General features: G+C 37.6%; 1 protein-coding gene across 1 annotated transcript in view; it reads right to left on the bottom strand.

Moving 5' to 3' along the window:
• Nucleotides 1-23812, bottom strand: part of SEMA3D (semaphorin 3D) — a 137908-nt gene that overhangs the window by 40164 nt on the left and 73932 nt on the right. The window contains 4 exon segments of the mRNA XM_015875912.2: nt 10046-10188; nt 16481-16609; nt 19842-19935; nt 23577-23696. Of these exon segments, the coding sequence (XP_015731398.1) occupies nt 10046-10188; nt 16481-16609; nt 19842-19935; nt 23577-23696 (486 nt within the window).

Here is a 23812-nt window from a genome sequence, read left to right as displayed (position 1 = left end):
TGAAGAAGTGCCTGTGAAGTCTAGTTACTAGTGTTTGTATGAGTTAGAAATTCAGATAATCGTTAACTAGAACTTGGGCAGTGCAGTCTGTCACATGTTGAGGAAAGATTACAAAAATCCAATACTTTCCAATATTGTCTTAAAATAAGTAAATTAGAACTAAATGCAATTTACTTTTAAATTGCATGCACATTTTAAAATGAATAATGGAATTAATTTGAGAGAAATCTCTACATTTCAACTTTTTTTCTTTTTTTTTTTTTTCCTTTCAGACTAGGTACAACAAATAATCAGTTGGAGTGATAAATCAGATCTCTAACAAGCTACAATAAGAATTCAAATATTTGGTGTACATCTTCAGTTAGTTAGGGTTCTCGTGTAAGTATATGGGCTTCTCAAAGAAAGAAAGAACGCTATTTAAATGTAAAATTGAGGTCATATAATGTATCATTCTTATGAGACTTTTATGCAAATCTCAACTTTGTGATCTGTAATTTATGTAAAGCAAAACAAAACAACTTGTTTTTCAAAATCTCTGGTTAGAGACTAGTTACCAGCTGATTATGAATATAAAACCATTAGAAAAATAATATTGCCTATGATCAAGTGATTTAAGTATCTATTTGGAGATTTTCTGTTGCCTCTATTTTCTATTCTATTGTATTTTAGACACTGAAATGCATTAATGCAACTTCAGTAGAATGCACAAATGTATGGCTTGGAATCCAGTAGGCAGGGAAACAGACTGCTACCAAACTAAAGAACACCTGCATATTTGGGGCTTTAAATCTCTTATTTGTTTGTCAGTAACAGTGACAAACTGAACATTAGAACAAAAGGCTCAGATTTCTGAAAATGAATCAACATCAAAGATGTCAAAGTATGATTAATAGAATTTTAAAGACGGTAATTATCCTGAACAGACACTTAAATTACAGTTATGAAATTAAAAAGAAAAAAAAAAAAGAAAAGAAAAAAAAGAAAAAAAAAGAAAAGAGCAGAATTTCTAGAAGCAGGTTATTAATTAGAGACAAGATGTGCAAAATGGACATTCTGTCCTGAATATAAGGAAGTGCTAGAGAACAGAGGGGAAAAGCACTGAAACTGCAGAAGGCTCTGGACCCCTTCACTCATGGGCAGTCTAGCTACATTACACAACTACCAGAAGGAAATGGAATGCCCAGAAGCGAAATTCTATTTTTTTTTTATTATTATTATTATTATTTTTTGAAAGGAAAGGAAAGATAAACAAGAAAAACAAACAACAGCAACAACAACAACAAAAACTTCTATCAGTCTTTTAAGTGGAAAAATAGCCAACAGTCTGTCACAATATCACAGTCTTGTGCAGGTTGGAAGGGACCTTAGAGATCATCGAGTCCAACTCCCGGGATTCGAGCCTCCTGTGTAGCAGAGCGGCACTTCTACCACTTGCGCCACAGGGGGGATTCAAACCCGGGCCTCCAGTGTTGCAAAGTGGCGTCCTTAACCACTGCGCCACCGGAGGCACACACACTATCAGTGCGCTTCTGGATTTTTTCATAGTTCTCAGTTAATTCTTATGTTTTATTTCTGTCCCTATCCAATTCTGTCAGGTATGGGGATAATATAGGAAAGTTTTTTCTGGTCCAAACCATATAGACATCACAAGAAAAATTACTCCTGTGATTTCAGCAAGCGCTGGGTCAGGCCCCAAAACATCCATCAGCACATTAAGAGTGACTGGGAGAGGGAAAATACACTTGCAGTATATACAAGAGGTGCATGTGATGTAAATCTTTGACCTCTGTGCTATGGATACCTTATGTAAACTTGGGAAATCAGTTCATCTGTCTGAGTTGATTCCATCTGCCAGTGAGAGCAACAATTTTGCTTAGCAATTCTGCTGTTTACATGAGATGACTGAATCTTTCATTGGGAAATGTTCTCTTATAGGGCTGCATATTGCTTCATATAAGATACCAACCCATCTGGGCATAGCGCCAATGTATAACACTTCTGCTTGAAGTAGTTGATACAAAGATCAGGATTTGAGCAAGACACAGCCTCACAAAGAGCATACTTACTGTCAGGAACATTCTTTGCTAAAACTAATCTGGAAGAATGGTGTAAGGGTTCAGCCTAAGGATTGCACAGTGCAAGATCTCTATCACCACTGTTGCATTTACATACAATTAGAGAGGAGAAACAAAAGTGGAAAAACACTGTTCATAGGAACTGCCAGAGTCAACAAGAGAGCCTAGATTAAATTTAGTCATCCTTCTTTCCAGGGTAATCCATCAGTCTGATACCTCTATACATCTGCTCAGATCATTTCAGAGTGTGGACTGGATATTCTTAATCTCCTCCAGAAACAAAAGCAGAAGTTTCTCTAGATTTCTGCAGATTGACCTTTAAGCTTTTCCCCTAGGGAAAGCTGCTCACAGAGAATCCTTTTAGAACAGTATTCTACATCTTTCATAATATTTCAGTACCATCACCTCTTGAAACAAACAGTCGGACAAGATGCGCTTAGTGTTCTTTTCCAACCTTAATGATTCTATAATTCTATAACCCATAATTCCAAAATACAAAGATGCAAAATCCCAGACTGCTTTATGGTCCCTGGAGCTGATATTTTCTAAGCACCTCTCTGAAATTATAGTCTATCGTTGCCCAGCGGCTAATTCATATCTTTCCTGGCTGCCTGCTTATGCTCTCCATCTTGAAACAAAGGCATTGTCTCACACAATTTGACTAAATGGACCTCACTGCTAGTGCATTGGACTTACTGCTCTCATATCCTGCTCCATATCCTCCATATCATAACTCTGTATTGATTGGCATATTTCTGCTAGTATAAATAGCACTGCTTGTTGCAAAAGGCATTGGAGGAGTTAAATAATATTTTATACAGACTAAAATTAGAACTTGTTCAGCAAATCATTTGTTGAACATAGCACACATACAAAGCTGATTGCATAACCAGTGTCAAATATAGATATCAAAACCAAAATAAACAGAAAAAAACAAGTTTTTGCCACAACCTGTCTTCTATCTAGACAGAAGGTTTACGCATGAGGTTAACAAATTTCCGTAGCCAGCAGCATGCTGGAGTGCTGCAGTTAGTGTCAAGCCTGCTTGTGATGTTTTTAGCTGAAACAAATAAATGTCCAGTACACCTGAACCAGGGAAACCTTTAACCTGAAACTAGGATTTTGCTTTAGTAGTAAAACATATGGGTAATGATACCACTCTGGGCTTTCACACGTTTGTAGGCATTAAGACAACACTAAAGGAAGGTCTTTATTGCAGCTGAAAACCATAGCTCAAACTGCAATATTAGGCCATATCCATGTGAAAATGCCCTCTCTCTGAACCATGAGTGAGAAACAGTATTTTACCTTGAGGTCTTGTCTCTTAAGGAGGTTTAGTGTTATTTCATTTAGAATGGTAATGTAGTCACACGAAGCATGCATAATTGTTTGAATCAATATCAAAACTGTTGACTTTTGTTTTAGAAAGTGTTTAAACATCACACTCAGAGATTTATGCTGAATTATCTTTGGATGGGATCCAAATCTAACCATCAGAAAAAACTAAGAATATTAATAAATAAATAAATAAGCCAGAAAGTAACAGAATAAGATAAGGAGAGTCAGAAAGGGCATATTTCAATGTGGCTGGGAGAAATGAAATAATAAACTTAAGCTTTGAATGATAAAGTACCATCATACTGCAGGGCCAGTCAGTAATCCTGCAGAAATTACCTCCAACAGGTTTAACAGCATTAAGAACACTCTCAAAAGCTCCACAAAGTTTTATGCAAAATAGTCGTATTCTACTGTATCTATCATTAGTCTGTGTATTTTAACTTCAGTGGAAATCTGAAGTGAGCAAAGAATGAAAGAATGATGGCTGAACTAAACAAAAATTTTAATTAACTCTCAGGAAAATCAACTTTAGATTGTAATCTGTGGCTTATTCCTGTGTGTTTGACTAGACTTTACATGTCTCTTATCTGAACTCTCATATATGCTTAATGTAAATTATATGCTATAAATCTATAAAAGGATATAAAATGACAAGATAAAAGAAAAAACACAAGAGAGAAAAAAATCATTCAGCTTACAAAATGTAGCACTCTTGATCATGAAGCCACAGGCAAGTCAGATAATTAGAACAATCATGCAGCTAATATCATAGAGGAAAGCTGAATTTACATGTTTTGAGTGCAATAAGAGCACTGTAAAACCTTACACTGAAGTCTCATAAAATAGTGGGTGATGCAGCAATGACATATATTGATTTATTTCTGGAAAAAGATTGGTCTGAATTTTCCAAACAATTTTGCATTCTTAAATAAGAACATATTGAATTTCAAATTGTAGGGACCAAGTAGGTCAAAACTCCCTGTCTATCTGCAGTGGAAAACATGGCTTTCAAAGACTGATTTGGGTTGAAGATGGAAGGTATTTTCCTCTTAAAAATCATTTGTCTTTACCAATTTAAAAGGATGTTTGTTAATTACTTTTTTAGCTTGGATATTTTCAAGGAACAAGTGTGAGTCACCATGATCTCAATATTCACAGCCACAGGCTGGAAAAGCGTGAGAACAAAACAATGCTAGGTCAGTATCTTACAGATGCCTCTATATTTCAGCTCTACTCAATAAGTATCATAAAAGCTTGAACAGTAAACCATGAAAAGCCCCTTTTTTTAATAAATGTACAGGTAGGAAAAAGCAAAGGGATAATTTTTATCTCATAAGAAAACTTCCAAAATAACTAAGGCATCACTTACTATCTTAAAGATACTTTGAAATGCAAATTGTAGAACTGTGAATTCTGGGACTTAAGATTAGCGTAAGTACCTCACTCTAAAGAACTTCCTTACTTCCAAGCTGCTGTGTTGCCAACATCATATTCTGGCAATGAGAGTCTCTGGCAACTAGGTTTGTTTCTAGAGTTTGCTTCAGAGGTTGTGCAGCTGCATGTCCATGATCCAGCTTCTAAAGCTTTATCTTGACACTGCAATTTCTTTACATTTTCCCTAAGGCTCAGTAAAATTCAGTCACACCTCTTTATATGTTAGCATAACTTACATATTTTTGCTTCATCTGTAAATCATAATTCCCACTCTTCTCTTCTCCCCCCCAAAAACAAACAAACAAACAAAAAAAAGCACAAAAAAAACACCAAAAAACAAGACTAATTACAATGTTGAGACACACCCAAGGCCAAAAGACCTGACAAAGCTTGCAGTTACATCTCATAATTCATCACAGTTAGAAACAAATACTGTATGGATCTGGGCTGTCTCCAACACATCAGACCTCAAAATGAAATCATCTCGATGAGCATCTGCTTTTCTACAATGTTTGAAAACTTTCAGGCAGCACATAATATTAAATTGTCAAGCCTGGGAGTCGAAGAAGAGCTGGCTGATGAAGGATCCGCAGCTGCAAAGGTGCCCAGTTGGTGAACCAGGGACAAAGTTTTCTTAGGGGTGACATTTTCTAAATGGTTTTAATCATGTTTGTATGGATGTACACATACATATATACAAAAATTAAAACCAACCATGGTTAGTATTGTGGCTAGGCAATATTATGGTGATGAAGGAAGTATGTAAGCATGTAACAGGCAGTAAGTTAAATCTTGTCTGGAATGAGTTGCCTCCAGAACTGGAAGCAGGATAGCTGCACGAGCATGGCACTGAGCCCAGACTAATTAGCCCTGCTGAGAACATGTTAACATGGCTATTTTGCTTCCGGTACCCAAGCTAATATTACTGAACAGTAAAGTGTTACACTATGTGGACAACTCAAATGCTTTTTGGAGAGAGATCAATTATCTGCACAGTGATGCATTACATGATATAGAAATACAAAGAATGTTAATGAGCCAGTTACCTCCAGTCACAGCAAAGGCATGGCTAGACTGTTTCCAAGACAAGAAAAACACCGTCCTACTTTTACACACCAGCAGTCCCACAGCAGAGCCCACCGGAGACTCTGTATTCAGACATGCAGCAGAATAACTCCCTGCTGCCACTCCAGGAATACAAATTGCCTTCAAGCACCAGACAAGAGGCAAGGTCATGGCCTTGAACTCTGCTCGTGTTCATGGCTTTGGAAATAAATCACATTACTCTAAGGTGGAATGCAGGGTGTGTCCTGCACTCTTGACTCAGGAGTGCTTAAAATGATTACATTCCAGTGCCTTTAGAAAGCACAGTTTAACCAAGAGGGCTGTGCCTAATTGCTATATTCTCATCCCCAGGTAACAGTTCTGTATATGAGAGGGTGGAATGGAGGAGGGAGAAAAAAAAAAAAAAAAAAAAAAAAAGCCAGACAAAGAGCTCATTTGTTCCCACTAGAACAAAGGATGCTTCTGGATGCTGAACACTTTGGGAAACATGGGAACACATCAGGGGTTGCAGGCTGATTTCTTGGCAGTTGAGGTCTCTTGGAAATCAGACTCCAAGACTGTATGCAGCAACTTTTCAATACATCACCAAAACTGCTAAAGAGAAGATTGTAGCTCAGCAAATACACGGAGTTGTAATAACAAACAGGATTCTAACACTGTAACAGAGAGACTACTGCTTTTGGCTAATATTCCGCTCCATTTCTGTAGAATGAGGCTTTAATTATGAAAAATATATATATATATATGCCATAGAGAAAACAATCTAACTAAAAATCCAATAATCCTCATCCATTCCCCAGATTGTTTCTGCAAGTTAGGATTTTCATTCCCCACTCTGAGAGGAAAAAAAAAAAAAAGAAGGAAGCCTAAACATTTTCTTTTTATGCATCTATGATGTTGCCCTTAAATACAATTACAATACTGTCATTATTTTGTGGTAGACATGTATATGAAAGTATAGCTGCTGATGTTTGACAGTGAAGGACACAGTGCATAGATGTTACATTGTGTTTTCAAAAGCTGTCTCAGTGCATGTAATGACTGTGACATGTCTTTAGATTACACAAGCTTGTTCAGCATTGTGGCATCAAGACAATGTAGATGTAACAGTTTGCGATTATGATTCTAGTAATGGAAAATGATGGGTTCGTGCTCTTAAGAAGCTGTTTGGGATAATGTACGTTATATATATCTGTTTATGTTTCAAAAAGCAGTGGCAAATTTTTAGTAGTCATTCTCCCTCTTCACTTATGACCTGGCTTGAAAAGAAAGAAAACATCCCAACACATAACACTTGATATAAGAAGGAACATACCATAAGCAGTAACAGGTATTATAGATAAGTCAATTATGCATTTTCCACCTCCCTACAAACAAAAATTGGAAATGCCATTTGCCATGATAAATTACACAACTGGCTATTAACATCACTGTTGAAAGCATTTCCTCCCAATTCATGCTGATATCCCCTGGTGATGCAAAGAACACAGATGACGTAAATCTAAGCTAGTACTATTTAGTGCTACAGTGGCCATGTTATTACAACATATGTTTTGAGATGGTAAGTATATGCATGGTCTTATGAACAGAACAAGTGACAGCTGTTGGACTCTGGGCAAAGAGCTCCCAGTAAGAGAGTATTGAAGTTTCCTGAAGCTGTAAGTAGCTGGGAAAAGGGAGAGCTTTCCAAAGAAGATTTTCCCTAAGGGAAAGGATCAGTGAGAGACCATATTGTTGAGTCACTGAAAATTAGCCAAAGAATAGGCTGCATAGACCAACCTCCTTATTAAAAACAAAGTTTATTCTAATCTCAGCTTGTTTTTCTGGCATAAAAGTACAGGAGCCGTAAGGAACAAATAGGTAGAAAGCAATTGAACTCTGGTTGAAAAAAATTGGGGTTACACCGTGCCAATTATTTTAAAAGTTGCTGGTTTCCTCCCCTTCACTGTTATTCTATGCTTGCTAGGGAAAGAAGGTATAAAATTTTGCAGCACAGCTCACATTTATGAGACATGGCAAGTAGAAATTGTTATCTGTCATTGTAACTAAATACATCAATCCTCTACTTAAGGGAACTAAGAATAGTAGAGATGTCACAGCAGACCATAGATTAAAATAATAATAATAATAATCTCAGTCTGCAAGAAGTTTAGTTGCATATTTTAATTTAGATTAAATATAAAACTTTATTTGCATTATAATAATTTGCATAATTTGCAAATAATCAAGAGAAATGTACAAAAGTGCAGGTGACAAAATTTTCTGTAAATTCTGCATCCACAAGTAAGTGCTCAATAAATAAAGAAGACAGTGTAAATGGAGCATTAATAGTAATCAATAACTGTACTTACCAGTTTCTATTCTTTTGTCTTGACTATTAAAGAAAAAATTCAAGACAATTTATTTCGACTTAACATGACCACTCTACGAATTCAATTTCACTCATGGAATGACTACACAGAGTCATTAGGATTTCTTTACTACACTTTTGCTTTTATTATGAAACCATATCTGCTTTTTCTCTAGGTAGAGGATGCAGATCTTTAACTAACATATCTTTGTTTAATACAGTCTCCCATGTGCATTCTCTTGAAAGAAAGTTGTTGTCTACTAATTTTTCTTAATGGATTAAGTGCTCTCTCATTATCAGCAAGTGCCATGTCTAGCAGCAAATCATATGTGTTTGCATTTCCATTCTGCCATTAATCACACTGCTGTGAAATATCCAACTAAAGATTATCCATTATTTCGTCTGACTAAAAAACTACTAGAGAACTGATTTATGAATGAGTATATTTGTTTTCTTAACACTACAGGTCAAGGACAGAAGTGTGAAATGGCTCTGGTCACTGCAATTTCGATTGACAGGAGTTTGCTGGTCTGCAGAACAGCCACAGATTTACGTATTCATGCACATGTGTCTGCTTTCTGTTTTAAGTGTGTGTTCATTAGCTTTCTGGAAGCCTTTCTCTCAGATGTATCTTACTGCAAATCACTTTTCTTTGGAAAGGTATTTTCACAGCCAGTAGTCATTTTGCTCAGAAAATGAAAGTAAATGAAGACAACTGAACAAAATATGACATAAGTGTACCTACTTGTGCAATTACTATGATGGTGTTGTAAATGCCTAGCTCATTACATGAGCTCAAAGAACATTTGCCCAAAGCTTATATTTAGTAATACAAAGAAAATTTTTAAGTCTCAGTTTCCTGACTTTTGCCAGTGATTCTTGAATACCTGGTTTACTGAGATTTAAGGACAGGATGGAAGTATCTATTCTGACTGCATGCCTTCCTGCAGTATTATGGGGAGAGCAGACAGTATGTGTGTCACAGAAGTCAACAGACTGTTTCACATTAATGGAAGAAGACATTAGTAAACCAGCAGGCTGTTAAACCACAAACTATTTACTTTCTTCCTATGACAGGAACTGGTTTATCTTCTCATTACAATTTAAAGAGGCTTCTGCCTTTGACAGAGATGGTTCTTCAAAATGAATGAAGCTTATAATGAAAATTGGCATTCTGTGTACCATAGAGGCAGAAATCTTTCTTAAGGAGCAAAACCAAGCACAACAAAAGGGAAAATGAAGAGAGCTACCTTTAAAAGAAGGCTGGGCACCAACCAAACAAGTCTTTTTACACTGCAGGAGATCCAGCTCCTGAACCCTACTGGTAAACAGGTCAAAGACCACACTTTTTCACAGGGAAGGAAACCTCCAGGTGGGTGTGGATGTAGCTCCGAAACTGTATTTTTTTACCCAGTCCCACCCCAACTGATTATCAGGAATGCTCAGAAACAAATGAATGATCTCAGCACTCAGTAATGCGCTGTACAAATCTATGTTGAAGGGATGGGTTTGTACTCCTCTTCATTCACTGAGCACTCTTCACAAAAATCCAAATACCTTGGCATTGTGTACACGTCAACAAGGCAATCCTTATTGAAAGCTTATAAAACAAAACAGGTCACTGTTGCAAATCTGAAGGTCAATACACTGTCATTTAGACACAGGCTTTTCATTTATAAATGTAGTAGCTTTTCTAAAGTACACACAGCCAGGATGGCTCAAACCCAACTCTTTTCTTAATAATGAACATTATTTTAAGAAGAGTAAAAGACAGAGTTCTCACCTTACAAACTCTCCCAACTCGGGAAAGAATTGTCTTGTCAGAGGTGCTACTATCTTGTGATATTTCTCGTCAAAAGAAGTCGATTTTGGCATCATCTGGATTATAGGTGTCCGGGATGGGAAAAGTTGCAATGAATTTTGCTCCTAGAATGTCCCAAAAAGAGAGGATTTAAAAATGTGATATAAAGTCTTCATGCTAAAATTCTTCTTCAGTATCTACATTTATGTTGCATTTTCCACTGAAATAAAAACATCCTTGTATAGATAGGAGGTGTCAAATTTGCCATTAACTCTGAAAGAAAATCACTATGCTTCATGAAGTATTTACTCTTAGTCTGATATTTTTGTTTATATTGTATAATGTTTTGTGTATATTACATAAATATGTAGCATCTGCCATTGCTCCCTCCTTGAAAATAAGATGACTTCAGTACAATGACTGCTAAAATCTGCCTTAATGCTCTTGTCATCAACATCAATTTAAGTGTTTTTTCCCAGACTGCACGGTAGATTGGTAGATTTCATTGCACATTGAAGCAGTTATGAGAACAGAAATACAGTAGTGTTTACTAGAAATAGCAAATGACTCAAATAACTTTGACTGACCACAGGATGAAAAAAAAAAATAAAATCAAACATAAACGACAGATTTCCAAATTTAAAAATTTCCCACATATCTGTTTTTAAACATTCTTACTGACTACATCTACAAAATTGAACACAGAACCTTATTCCCCAGGATAACACAGAAAATTCCACAACTGAATGATCAATCTTAAGGAGATAACCCCTTGTTTTGCATCAACACACACACCGGATACAGCAACTTGGGAAAGGGTTGCTGGGGGAGGCAGTGGACTCTTCTTGGAGATCTCCAAAAGCTGCCTGGATATGGTCCTGAGCACCCTGGTCTGGGTATCTCTGCTTGAGCAGGGATTGGACCACCATTGGACCTGTGATTCACTTAGGACCATTTAAATCTACTTTTTGCAAGGAATGCTATGGCAGTTATATTACTTCTAATCTCAACCAAAATGAGCCTGGCTATTCCTGCCTGCATCTCATAGGCATGCTTATTGGCTTATTTTACCCATATTCTTCACTATCTTCCTCAGCTCTCATTAGTGACCTCCAGGCCTTGCTCACTGCTTTTTATTGTTATTATTATTATTTGTTATTGTTATTGTTATTATTATTTTCCCCTATTCTGCACTAATATCAGAAATTAAACGAATTCTATAGACTCCATAGATTACAGCAGAGCAGGCAACCACACTGTCTAGCTTAAGGCAAGCCAATGGTTGAGGAAATGACTTTTAAGACATTCCCTAATGTGCTAAAGTGCATGAGCTTTTTTGAGGGCCCTTTTCTTAAAATAGAAGTGGTTATGCAAATACAGTACAAAGAGACCCTTAACTGCAAAATACATACTTTTGGCAATAATGTAAAATCCCTTATAAGTGGGAAGGCTGCAGTAGAAAGCAGTAAGGAGGAATGCATAAGATGGTAGAGAAAAAAGAACACATTGGTGACTTGTGGGGAGTACTATTATCAGCTTTTATTGTATTTTTGTGCGCTTACCCTTTTTCTAACTATTACTACTTCATGTTAGCATTAACGAGTTTACATAATATACACTATGGTACACACAAAATAAAAATACGGCCATTGATTCAAAAGTCTACAAAGATTTGTGACCAAACATGATGTGTTTAATTGCTGAATATGTACCTTTATGATAGAAGAGTAAATTTATGTGACAGAACAGCCACAGTGCTCCTTCCATTTTAAACTATTCTGACGATATAGAAAGGCGCCAGCAGAAAAATGAAATGATGCAGGCATCAGGCCCTATAAATTTAAGTGAGGATTTCAAAATGAGCCTAAAGCAAATATTCAATTATTCCTCAGGGTCTTTAAAGCTACTTTGAAGATTAGATCTCTAAGGATGAAAAAAAATACATAAATATGCTTCCAATAAGGTTTCTAAAGTACGTAGTTAGTTTAAATAACAATTTAATATAAGAATCTGTGAAATACTACTGTAGCATTGATTTGAATTTTGCATAGTTTTTCTTGTTCTTATTGATGATGTTTTATTTATTTATTTATTTTTTGTAAATCTGCATTCTTGGAACAAAACCCTGCATTTATATGTTTTTTAAGAAAGAAAAAAAAAAAAAAAAAAAAAAAAGGTTCACTGCTTTACTTGGCACACCAAATGCAAAAACAAATGTCTCAATATCAATTCCTGGAACAGATTTAGAAGAATCTCTAACAAATTAAAGGAATACAAATATTTAATGATTTTAAATCACAATGGAGAACACTGATGTTGAAAGTAAAAAGTAAAATCCAAACAAAAATATACTGTACAAGATACGAAGAGGAAGAGATTGAAAATAATTTAATAAAAGAGATCATGAACTGAAAAGCACATTACATTCTGCAATTGACATCTTTGTCTGATCTCTTGTAATCTGTCCATATAACATAGACAAGCAAGTTTAAATCAGTTGTGAATTAGGTTTTTGGATTCTTTGCATGGGAAACAAATTATATGATGATCATTTTAAACCAGTATTTGTTTTCCTGTATACGCCAGTGTCCCTCTTTAATTACTTCCATAGACAGTTTTCCTGCATATTAATTTCATGGCTAGACAGTATGTAACCAAAGAGGGGATAAAGGCATCAGGAGCTCTCAAAAAGAAGCTACTATAAATTCAGGTGTTGTTCATGCCCTTTAAACATGCTCCTATAGCCTAGTGGGAATAACTGCTACACCTGGTCCTTTATGGCTGTTCCCCAGGGATGGTTCCATTTGCTTTAAGTTATCTGCCTGCTATTTCACCTTTCTAGTATCAGCAGTAGTTTTAGACAGTATTTTAATAATGCCTCCAGAGAAGATTCCTTAGCAAATCCCAGAACATAAAGAATGGGAAAAGATACTTAGAACATTTGGAGACTTTCTGCAGCATCTCTCTACAGCTGGGCTGCCAGAAGTACAGGGCATGATAAAACACAAAGTACAGTGCTCACCTCATTTTCTTTTATCCTCTATATGCCAAGCTTCTAACCTAAACTCACCCAGGTCCTCTCTCAGGGTAGGACAGAAAGGGAAAAGGAGGAAAGTGGTAATGAAGAATCTTATTTTAGGACAGATTCCTACAATAGGTGGAGTGAGTGTCACCCATGTCTGTAAATCACAGGCAGAGAACTGAAATGGCTGAGCTCAGATGTGATGATAGCTTTTACCTATGTAAACTCAGTAAGCTGAATCCCATCCAAAACACTGAGAACATAAGAAGTCGCTGTTTGCAAGTATCCATCCCTGTCAAAGTTGATTAAGTTCAAATAAAATTAAAAAATAATAATAATGAAACAAACGAACAAATTCCACCTCTCCTCCACCCCACCCATTCTAACTATGACTTTAGCTTCCTATCAAGAAGCAAGGAATGTGCAGCTGGATGTCTGCATGTCCGGTACCCTGCTGTCCCAGCTGGAGGCCGGCATGCAGTTCCAGTGGATGGCTTTGCCTTCCAGAGCAGGACTTCAGTCCCACGCATCTCACCCAGCGCCCCGGATCTGGGACAGACTGCTCCAGTGAACAGATTCTCCAGCCCTTCATGATGAAATCTGAGCAGAGGCAGCATCCTTCAGGGCCACTGCGAGCAGGAGCATGAGCTGTGTGAGCATGAGTCATGGGAAAGATTAGCTGCCTTCCTCCCTTTCTGCTTTGTAGAGAGCCTATTCAGTCATTGAGATTAAGACATGTCTTAATTAGTTAAGATAGAGATGCCCTGCAAGGAACTGGGAGGTATCCTACACATTTTTCCCTTGTGCTTTGTCTTTTCCTCCTTTCCCCTAGAAATGAATAATTTTGTTTCCATACATGGATTAAAGACAAAACTTTTAAAATATTAAGGTGTATTACAGCAAAACTTCCATAGCCCACTGGGGAAAAAAAAACAAAAAAAAAACAAAAAAAAAAAGCCCTTACACATTTTATCCTTATCCTAAGTAAAACAAGAGTCATGCCCAGAAATAATCTGTTTATAATTGTACAATTACTCAAATATGTACAACTTTTCCTGGAGGTCTAACATGTGCTTGATCAATGTATGGTATTTTTTGGGAAAAAGGGATTTAGATGAGGTGAAGGTTCTAAAACCTTCTTTAAACTAATATCAGATGAAAGCAAAAAATGTATGAAATTGGTAATGCTATACAATAAACTAGCAATGTACTGGCAGGATCTTCCCTGGGTGAAGCCACACTGATTATCCCACGTTACCTCTCTCTCTCTTCTGTGTAACTTAGCATAGCTTCCAGGAGGATCTGCTCCATGATCTTCCTGAACACAGAGCTGAGGCTGACAGGTTGATAATTCCCTCAGCCACCCTTTCTACCCTTTTCAAAAATAGATTCCATACAACCTTTTATCCAGTCACCAGGGGCCTCACCTGACTACCACGACTTTTCAAATATCATCAAGAGTGGCTTGGCAACTACATCACCAATCCCCTCTGGACTATGGAATGTACTTCATTAGGATCGATAGATTTATGGATGTTCAGGTTCCTCAGGAGGTCATAGACCTGATCATCACTTACAATGTAAGAGGCATTACTCCTCTAGATCCTAGCTTCTGAACTACCCACTCAAGAGCTGCATGTAGAGCAGTCACTAGTGAAGACTGAGGCAAAGAAGTCATTGAATACCTCAGCCTTCTCCTTGTCTGTTGCTACTGGCCTGCCTTAATTGCTCACTAGGTGGTACACCCTCTTGGATCTTCCTCTTCTCTGAAACATGAAATGAAAAATCAGTCTACCAGGAAGGCATACCTTCACTTCAGCCTCCAAATTAAAACACAAGTAGTTCTCAGTCCTACAGTTTATCCCTTGTTCTTGTACTGTTCCCTGGTCTCAAACTGCTCATGAAGAAACATTAACAGCATGAAGAAATGCTTGGAACTGGATATTTAAACTACAAGTTCTTTTGGGCTAGGAACTGAGCCCTTTTTCATTCTGCTGTAATGCTCATCAAGGTGGATCTGTACTAACAATAACACCAGATGCTCCTTATGAGCACTTCCCAATAAATCTTTCTGGGATATCATAATATCCCATAGGAGAGCAGCTACTCTAACTGCCTTTCCATACTAAGCACCAGAAAGCAGTCAGCAATAAAATCAAATGTTAGATATCATTATTAGAGACAGTTGCCTCCTGGATGGACCCACAGTGGTTCACCCATACTGCACACATTTGTTCTTGTCTATGGAACTTCTAGAAAAGAGGAGAGAGGAGAGGTGGGACAAGTAAGGTGTTGAGACATACACTTGAAGAACACAGGAGATGAAAGTAGGTAAAGTCAGCAGAGTCAAGTGTTACATCTTTTATCAGTCCACAGAAATACATCTATTTGGACAGGTAAAACGGTTTGAAGTGGCTTTTCCTTTACTCCCCATTCCCCAGGAGAAATCTAGTAGTTATGGAGCCACATCTAGACAGATATATAGGTCAAGAACTTAGGTAGAGAAATAGAAGTAGAGAAATAATAAAAATATTTCCTCTTGTTGAGGTCTCAAAGAGTTAAGAAGCAGAAGTATGTCTTTCAGAAGTTGTCTGCTGGGAAGACAACTTAACCCTGTGGTCAGCAGGCCTGGATTTACAATGCAACCATAGTTACACAGGCAGCCTGAAACAGGGCCAGTGTTGCCACATCTTTAAAGACAGTTGACAGCTAAAAGGGGGATGCTTTAATTGAGCAGGGTTAGCCTGTGAGCGAAGTTTTCCATGTTACTCTGTGTGTGGTTTGAGACTGCCTGGGTGTAAATGTGGCCAGTTTTTAGAGGGTTTACTAGCTCAAAATGTTTTTAACGGGCAAGGAAAAGCAATGTTTTGCTTGGGAAGCTATTTTAGGGTGCCCGTAGTGGTTTTAAAATGACCCTCACAGCAACAAAGAGTATTTTTCCTCTTCTAAAAAGGAAAAAAAAAAAAAGACCTCCTACCTAAAAACACTGAACTTTCAGTCTGTCATTTCAGCATACTTTAGGGAACAGTTTTGAATAAGTGATCGGAAAAAATGTTTAAAAAAATTATTGCAACAAGACTGGAAATAGAAGCATTTTAGTCATGATAGTATCCCAATTACAGGGCTATATAGGGATGTATAGATCAAAGATGGAAAGAACTATTAGTTCCTACTTTCCTCTTCTTTCCTTAATTAACATTTTCACCTCTGACTTTTCTCAAGTGCATTTTTGTTCCACTGAGCTTTCTCCAAAAAGAGCCTACATAATCCAAAGATACCATGATACAATATCTATATTTATACTTACTGGACATATATTTATTTAAGAAAGGGGCTATTAACTTCAGAGAAGCAGGAACAATGCAAATGACAACAGCATATGTTTGGGATCTTACCAGTAAGCCAGTAATGCTCAGAAATGTCAGTTCTGATGTAATGGTGGTCGTGAGAAGGGCCCAGGGAACGTGTTAGAGCAGTGTCTTTGCCAAGGAAATCAGAAGCTGTTCCAGCATAAAGATACTCATCTGCAAAAGAAAAAGCGATGAGGTTTCCACATACATGAAGTAAACAAATTAAAACTTTGTATTTTGTTGGGTAAACAACACCTGTGCCTAATTTGCCTTTGAAATATTTTAATACTTTAAAGTGTTTTTCTCTTATGCTTTATTGGGATTTGTGGTTTTGTGAAATTAATTACATTTGAATGGACGTAGTATTTGTAATTGTATTCCTGAGAAATTAAGGAGTCTGTGTTTAATTTCCAGATCTTTTAGACAACCAAAAAAGAAAATCTCTCCAGGTTTTAATGAGGACAGAGCTAAGGGCATGATGGCACAACCAAACCAAGCATCCTGCTTTATTGGCACTGACCATGAGCACACGGGCTATAATGCAGACACAACCATCTACCAATTCAAGCTAACCTCTATCCCAGCCTTGTCCCACCACAGGACAGGAGCTTTGCTGCTCCTGGACTTGAACTGGGAATTTGATGGATGTTCCGCTATAGGAACTTCATGGCTTGGCAATTTCTTGGAGCAGGGATCTCTGCCCAACACTTCATTCACAAAGAGGAATTTAGGCGCTAGGGGAATTCTTCTCAACTATGTAGCATGTTAATAATAGGAATATGGCTATAGACCCAAATTGTGATCATTTTAACACAGTGAGTTGTTCCACTAAAACATATGAGACATCTTGCTTGAATAAGGCAGCCAGAAATTGTCTCACAAACAGTATTTATAATACGTGCAGGGTGCTCGCTACAACTGCAGTTACTATTTATTTTTCTGAGATCCTTTTTGGAACTGTAAAACTACATAAATGTAAGACTTGCACAATATTTTCTGCTTTCCTTCAAATCCCAGTATTTTTCTAAAAAGAAGCAATAGTATTGCTGTGAAATTTTTAACTGTACTATGCATTTTACAATTATTTTATTTTATTTTATTTTATTTTATTTTATTTTATTTTATTTTATTTTTTTCTGTAAAAATAACAAGATGGCTTTATCAGGTAGGGGAGCTTTGTTTTTGTTTAATGGCTTGCATAAAAGCAATTTCTGCAGTTTGAAAAGATAAAAAATGTTCATATTCATAACCAATAATCATATGAAGTGCTATGTCATAAATAAAAATACTTTTCCAGGTTTTCTGATGTTCCGAGAGGAAACATTTCACAAGTTATTTTAGTGAGAAGCCCTTTGTTGAGAGTGAACTCCAAATAAATACCATTCAACATAAATCATAAATATTGTGTGGTTTCATTTGCAAAAGATGTAAACACGCTTAGAACATAAGACAAAAAGAAAACAAAACTAAGGAAAAAACCACAACCACTGACCCACAAAAAAAGATCCATCAGCTTTCTTTCTGCTTCACTATTACTGTTACTTATGTATTATTTCCATGACAGTACTGGAAAGCACATCTTTCAGACAGCATGTCGCCTTTGTAAAGGAACAATAGTGAGTGCAGAACAGTATTTGTCATAATGAAGGATGGGCAGGGTAATTGGTGTTTGCTAACTGACAGGCACTCAGTGATCAATAAATCCGAAGGACTAATAGAAAATGCCCATCCTTGCCCAGACTCTGCTGACAAGGCGCTTTCAGCACTTCTCATGGCTTTTGATATCTCTCAGTCCAAGGTCTAGTTATTTCGAGAATGGTTTAGCTGAGTGGTAATTTCTAACAGAAGATCGATGACTAGCAGGTGATTTTTCAGTTAGAAAGCCTGGGTTTTCCAACAGTGTATATAATATAGCACTGGATTTTAGTTGGGGTAAAATGCTGTATAGTATTCAAAGACAGATTAGATATTTCTATATAGGGCAATAATAAGCTCATTTTTATACCTGATTAAATATGCTTTCTGCAGGATGCAAGTAATATTTATTGCCATTCTGCAGATAAATAAAAGCAGGTGGAGAGAAACACTATGAACGCTATTCCTCTTGCCAGTAGCAGAGATGGGAACTGAGCTCCCCTGAGTCCCAGTGCAGTATCTTATCTATGAGTTATATTGCTCTCCTAGCACTTTAGGAAATAAAGCAATCATCCAAAGATAGGCCAAGAACACACCCTCTGGTCAGGCCTGTAACTCTTTACAATGCTCCTTGTACAGTACAGTGAAGCACTTGATACCAGGCATAGTGCAGGAAGGGGTGTTAAAACAATCCAATTACCGATTTTATCTAGCCTGAAAATTCTTACATACTGAAGGTTATGTTTTAGTTAGCAAAGCACAGCAGCTTCTTCTTTTCTCAAGATTTAATAGTGAGGTCGATGTACTAGTGTGCTACTGGAATTAGCCAACACAACAATAAATCATGGAGCTATATTGTATTAAGATGGAAAAAAAAAAAGAAAAAAAAAGTTTCTAGAATTCCACTTTCAAAATAGACTTCACAGTCATTAAATAGTACTAGGGGTCCCTGAAAAGAATAAGCACTGACTTTAATCTATTGTTTTTAATAAAGGAAGTCCTGCCCCATCTGCTGGGTCAGAATCGCAAATCATCTATCTTATTATCTGAGAAGAAAGACTGAACGTTAGTCATATTCTTTTTATAACACAGTGACCAATACTTCAAAGCATTGTCACCACTGCTCTTTGGCTGTAAATGAAAACGTCATGGTGCTTCACTCTTATCTTGTATTCATGGCCTTGATGGACAAGTTAAATGAAAATTGTCCAAAGCTATGAACCAAACCATGACAAAAGTGGCTCTTATAGTGGTTTGAAAACCAGAGGTCAAACTGACATTCCTCAGCACCAAATGTCAGACCACACAGCACTGTGATGCACGCAGCAGGCAGATTGCGCTATCTTGTTCCTAGGCTTCCAGCTTCAGAAGTGGCTACTCAAGTAAATAGAAGCCTCAAAAATGTATTTATGGAAATAGCAGATGTCAGCAGACTTCAAAGGGCAGAACATATTGATAATTGCAGAAAGAGCCTTAGAAGCACTTGAAACTTTGTCTGTCCATGTGTTGGTTTGTCTTTTTTCTGTTGTGTTGCTAAAGGAGAAATGACTGGGTGAGGATGAAACCCTGCTCAGCTGGCAGAGACTTCACAGCCACTCAGGTTTCTCTGCTTGTGTTGATGCATTTCCAACTTTTGGTGTTAGCAGACTGAAGGGTTCCCCCAGGTCCCAGAGCACAAACCAGTATCAGAAGCATAAGCAATGCCAAAGCAGCTCTACTAGTGACATCTGCTGAGCCTCTGAGCCCAGTGTCTGCTCTGACAGTTTCTTACCTGCCATCACTGATGCAAATGGCTGCTGAGGATCGAAAGGGCATTTCAACCTGCCTGACTCCAAGTTCTGAATATCCAGCCTGAATATTGTTTCCTGAGAATAAACACATATTTGTTATCCTGGTGTGACTGCAGAGAAAAACTCACTCAGACAAACTACTTTGCTAAAAGATGAAGTGAAGTTGTACCAGATCACAGAGTTGTTACCTTGGCATTGATGTTTACAGTCCACGCCCCTGTTTTACATCAGGATTTTTTTTCACTCATCATTTTAACATATGTTGCTCACTATATACTTAAAACTAAATCTTGAAAACCTCTAATGATTTTCAGGAAGAAAAAAAAAAGATGCATTGTTCACTTCAATTCAAAGTAAAGGCTGGTCTGTGTTAAGCACTGGTATCTATTTGGAAAACTGCTGATAGACTATGTTGCAACAGGAGACCCAGAAGGGATTCTGGCTGACTCCTAAATTTCTCCAGGGACTGCTGAATAATGTTCATGGCAGATACATTTCAGCCCCTTTAAATAGGAGCAGCATATGCTCTCTCTTGTTATTTTTAACAAGGCTAAGGATGCAAGAGATATTAAAATAAATCCCTCCTTATAGTTCCCGAACACAGCGATCAATGCTTGGATCACAGAACAAGAATACAGAGGGAGATAAAGGAAATAAATTATTTACAAGTCATTCCTTATGATTTCAGCTTCTATGATTTAAAAAAAAATATGTAAAAAAGGGTGAAGTGGCTTAATTGTTTCCATAACTTTGCCTTGCAAGAGAACTGAGGAGTGCAAGTGATAGCTACCTATACCCAAAGAGATTCACATAGAATTAGACCTCACGACACATTTATTCAATTTATGCCAAGTGTACATCAGACTATAAATAATCAAACATTGCTATTTCATTGAGATGTCTTCTAAACCCTATAGGCTCAGAAGACAAGAGGACAGGATACTGAATAATTAAGATTCTTACTTAAGAGGGAAGAAAATCAATTCCAATCAGGGGAGATAAATTCAGCTTCCTACAGCAATTTTGGCCGCTATGAAGAAGAATTTAATTGGACAAGAACTCCTGTTATCCCCTCTCAAACACATGAGATACCAGGTAAACTACATTCTCAGGCTACTTAGATGGACTCATCAAGGACAGTGCTAAATTAAAAATTGAACATTGCTTTGCTGACAGTAGAATATTATTGTCCTGTTCTCATTTCTTCTAAGAAATGCAGCCCTGATCTGCTCAGAGAACCTTTGCAATATAACACATGCCAAAAGGCTTTCCTATGTCCAGGAACACTCAAGAGACTGAGGGCTCTATAGATCACCATCAAACACTCCAGACTTCATCCAGACAAATTAATGGACACAACCACTCATTCAGACAGTTAACCTCCTGTTTTCAGTCTGGACAAAGATTTCAAAGAAAAGAGCATCCCTTGGAGACCTGTGGCTAAGAGCACCAACCAGGCCAAACCTCTTCTTCACCAGCCAAGAGAAGTTTTGGCAGTGACTTCAGCACTAGCAATGCTAGGACTTTAATCCCCTTTAATTGTGTGATCCTGTAGGGGATTTGTATGGGTTCAAAAGCAGTGTGTGCAGTAGTTTTGAGTCACCTGATCCACTCTCCTTTCCTGTCTGCTTCTGTAGCGTTGGCAGCAACCAGCAGAGCACTGGGCAGATCTTCCAGCGGCTTCCAGAGGTCAGCAGGGTGCTGCCTGCTTTCAAAGCTGTGTGATGCTATCTAAGGCTCTGGCTCTCCCAAGCATCCCACAGCTTCCTGGAGAGGTTTCTAATTACCAAACATTCATTATCCATTCTTACAAATCAGAGATTAAAAATAAAAATAAATTAAAAAAAAATAAAAATCTAAAAGAACAGATCTGCAACAGGAGTTTCACACAGGATTTCTGGCTTCACTTCCTACAACCAGGAGACTTTTCCAGATGCCTGTAAAATTCAAGTCAATGGGTTTCAAGGGCCCATAACTCTCCTGCTATGCCACACTTATCTGGACAGGCAGTGACTGCATGGTATTTGGAATGCCAGGAGGAAAGGGAAAACAAGTCTCATGCCATTCAAAGCCACTGTTTCAGTAGGAGGTTGTAGAAGAGATGCACCAGTGGTGTGAGTAGTGAACTCTGAACAGCTCACTGCTGCAGCTGATCAACCAGTGAGTGCAGGACAGGCAGAACTGGGGGAGACAGTTAGGGGATTAGGAAATACAATGTGAGGTTTCTTCTTTCATTTCCTCTCCTAAGGTAATTGGTCACATCTAATTGAGACAGACCCCCTTGTCTAGACGGACTGCCAGACTGAACAATCAGGACAAATCCATAATTTTGTAATGTCTGTTGAGAACAGCCATCACAAATGAAGTTACAAAGGGACAGTGAATGAGACAACTCACTAATGACCCAGAGGTAAATCAGAACCTTACACTCTTGCTGAGAGTTGTTCTGCTTAATTCAGCTGTGGACTTAATCATTCAAGGGTAAGGAATCAGTGTGATACAAGCAAAGTAAAGCTTCAGTTGTTTCAACTGGAATAATCAAAGAAACGAAGCAAAGAAGAATAAGTTGTTTCTTTGCAAGCCCAACTATACAGCCTGTTCCAAACAGTACCAGAAGTATTAACAGCTTAATAGGGAAAAAGTATCATCATGCAGATTTCAGGCAGCTCTGTAACTTCACTGTAATTTCAGCAGCCTCTGGTCAAACAACCCACAGATTGCATGGGTCCCAGACAGGACAAGAGTTAAGAGCTTTTGGTAAGCATTTGCCCTTGATTTCGTTCATCAGCATAAATCCAATATTGCATTTAATAACATATTGTTAAAACTCACTTTTTATATTCTACAATTTCACTTAGATCCAAAGAAGAGGGAAAGCTACTTCTACAGAAGCACGGGAAGCCTGCACTACAGGGAAATAACCAGACAGGTCACATCCAGACACTGTCTAAGAGCAGAGCCAATGTTATAAATATAACCAAAGTGTTATATGTATAGGAGTTAAAAAGAGACTTGTGTACTAAGTGGCTGCTTGACACAACACCAAAATGCTTCTGTTGCGGAGGTTACATCTCAAACATTTACCACTTAGGATGGAGATTTCTTTGTCACCAGCAAATGTAGACCAATCAGCTGCTAACTTCAGTGCAGGAATTCACCACTAGTGACCGAGCATACCCAGCACTTAGTGACAGGGCTTTAAACCATCTGCAAAGGCCGGAGATGCCACCCTTCAGCTTAGACTTAGAAACCATTTACAAACTCTGAATTACTCTTGTGCACAAGGAATTGGAAACCATTCCTGAGGAACAGGAGATATGTGAACATTAGAAGACAGAACGATGAATGTCATCTTGAACTCTGTGTGTATGTGTGTAAGTAGAATGTATGCACGGAAATGACTTACAAGAAAGAAGGACATCTGGGTTAAATGTGCTCCTCACTTACTTAATCATGTGGAAGTGTCATTCTGAAGAACTTTGTGTATTAAGCCTTACCAAGGAAAGTGCTTTGTTCAAAAGCGATATGCACATATCGAATGTGAGAACATGAGTTCCTGCCTGACCTGCAAAACCCACCATTTACTCTGTTATTTACGCAAGCTGCTGTCAGTTCATTTTTTATACACTCACATGATATTTTCCAATCTATAATGAATGCTAAACAAGACAAAGGTTACCCCTTGACGTATCAGAGTAGTGAGAAAATTAAATTACCTCTTTGTGAGTGCCAAGTTCAATGTATCCACAGAGAGGGTGAAATGCTCCTGTGCCACAGACATAAACATGTGTTCTGTTGTAGGGCTGAAGGACCCTGATAAAATTGGCACATTCTGTCTGTTGCAAAGAGAAAAGAGAGAAATGTTAATTTTCATGTTTATTTTTTTCACTTTCACATTCCTGTACTACGTTTTAGCCATAGAATTCTTGTATTTAAACTTGAAACTACTGTA

Source organism: Coturnix japonica, chromosome 1 (genome assembly GCF_001577835.2).
Source record: "Coturnix japonica isolate 7356 chromosome 1, Coturnix japonica 2.1, whole genome shotgun sequence".
NCBI lineage: Eukaryota > Metazoa > Chordata > Aves > Galliformes > Phasianidae > Coturnix > Coturnix japonica.
The sequence above is the reverse complement of the archived record's forward strand: the minus strand, read 5'-3'. Positions and strand labels throughout refer to the sequence as shown.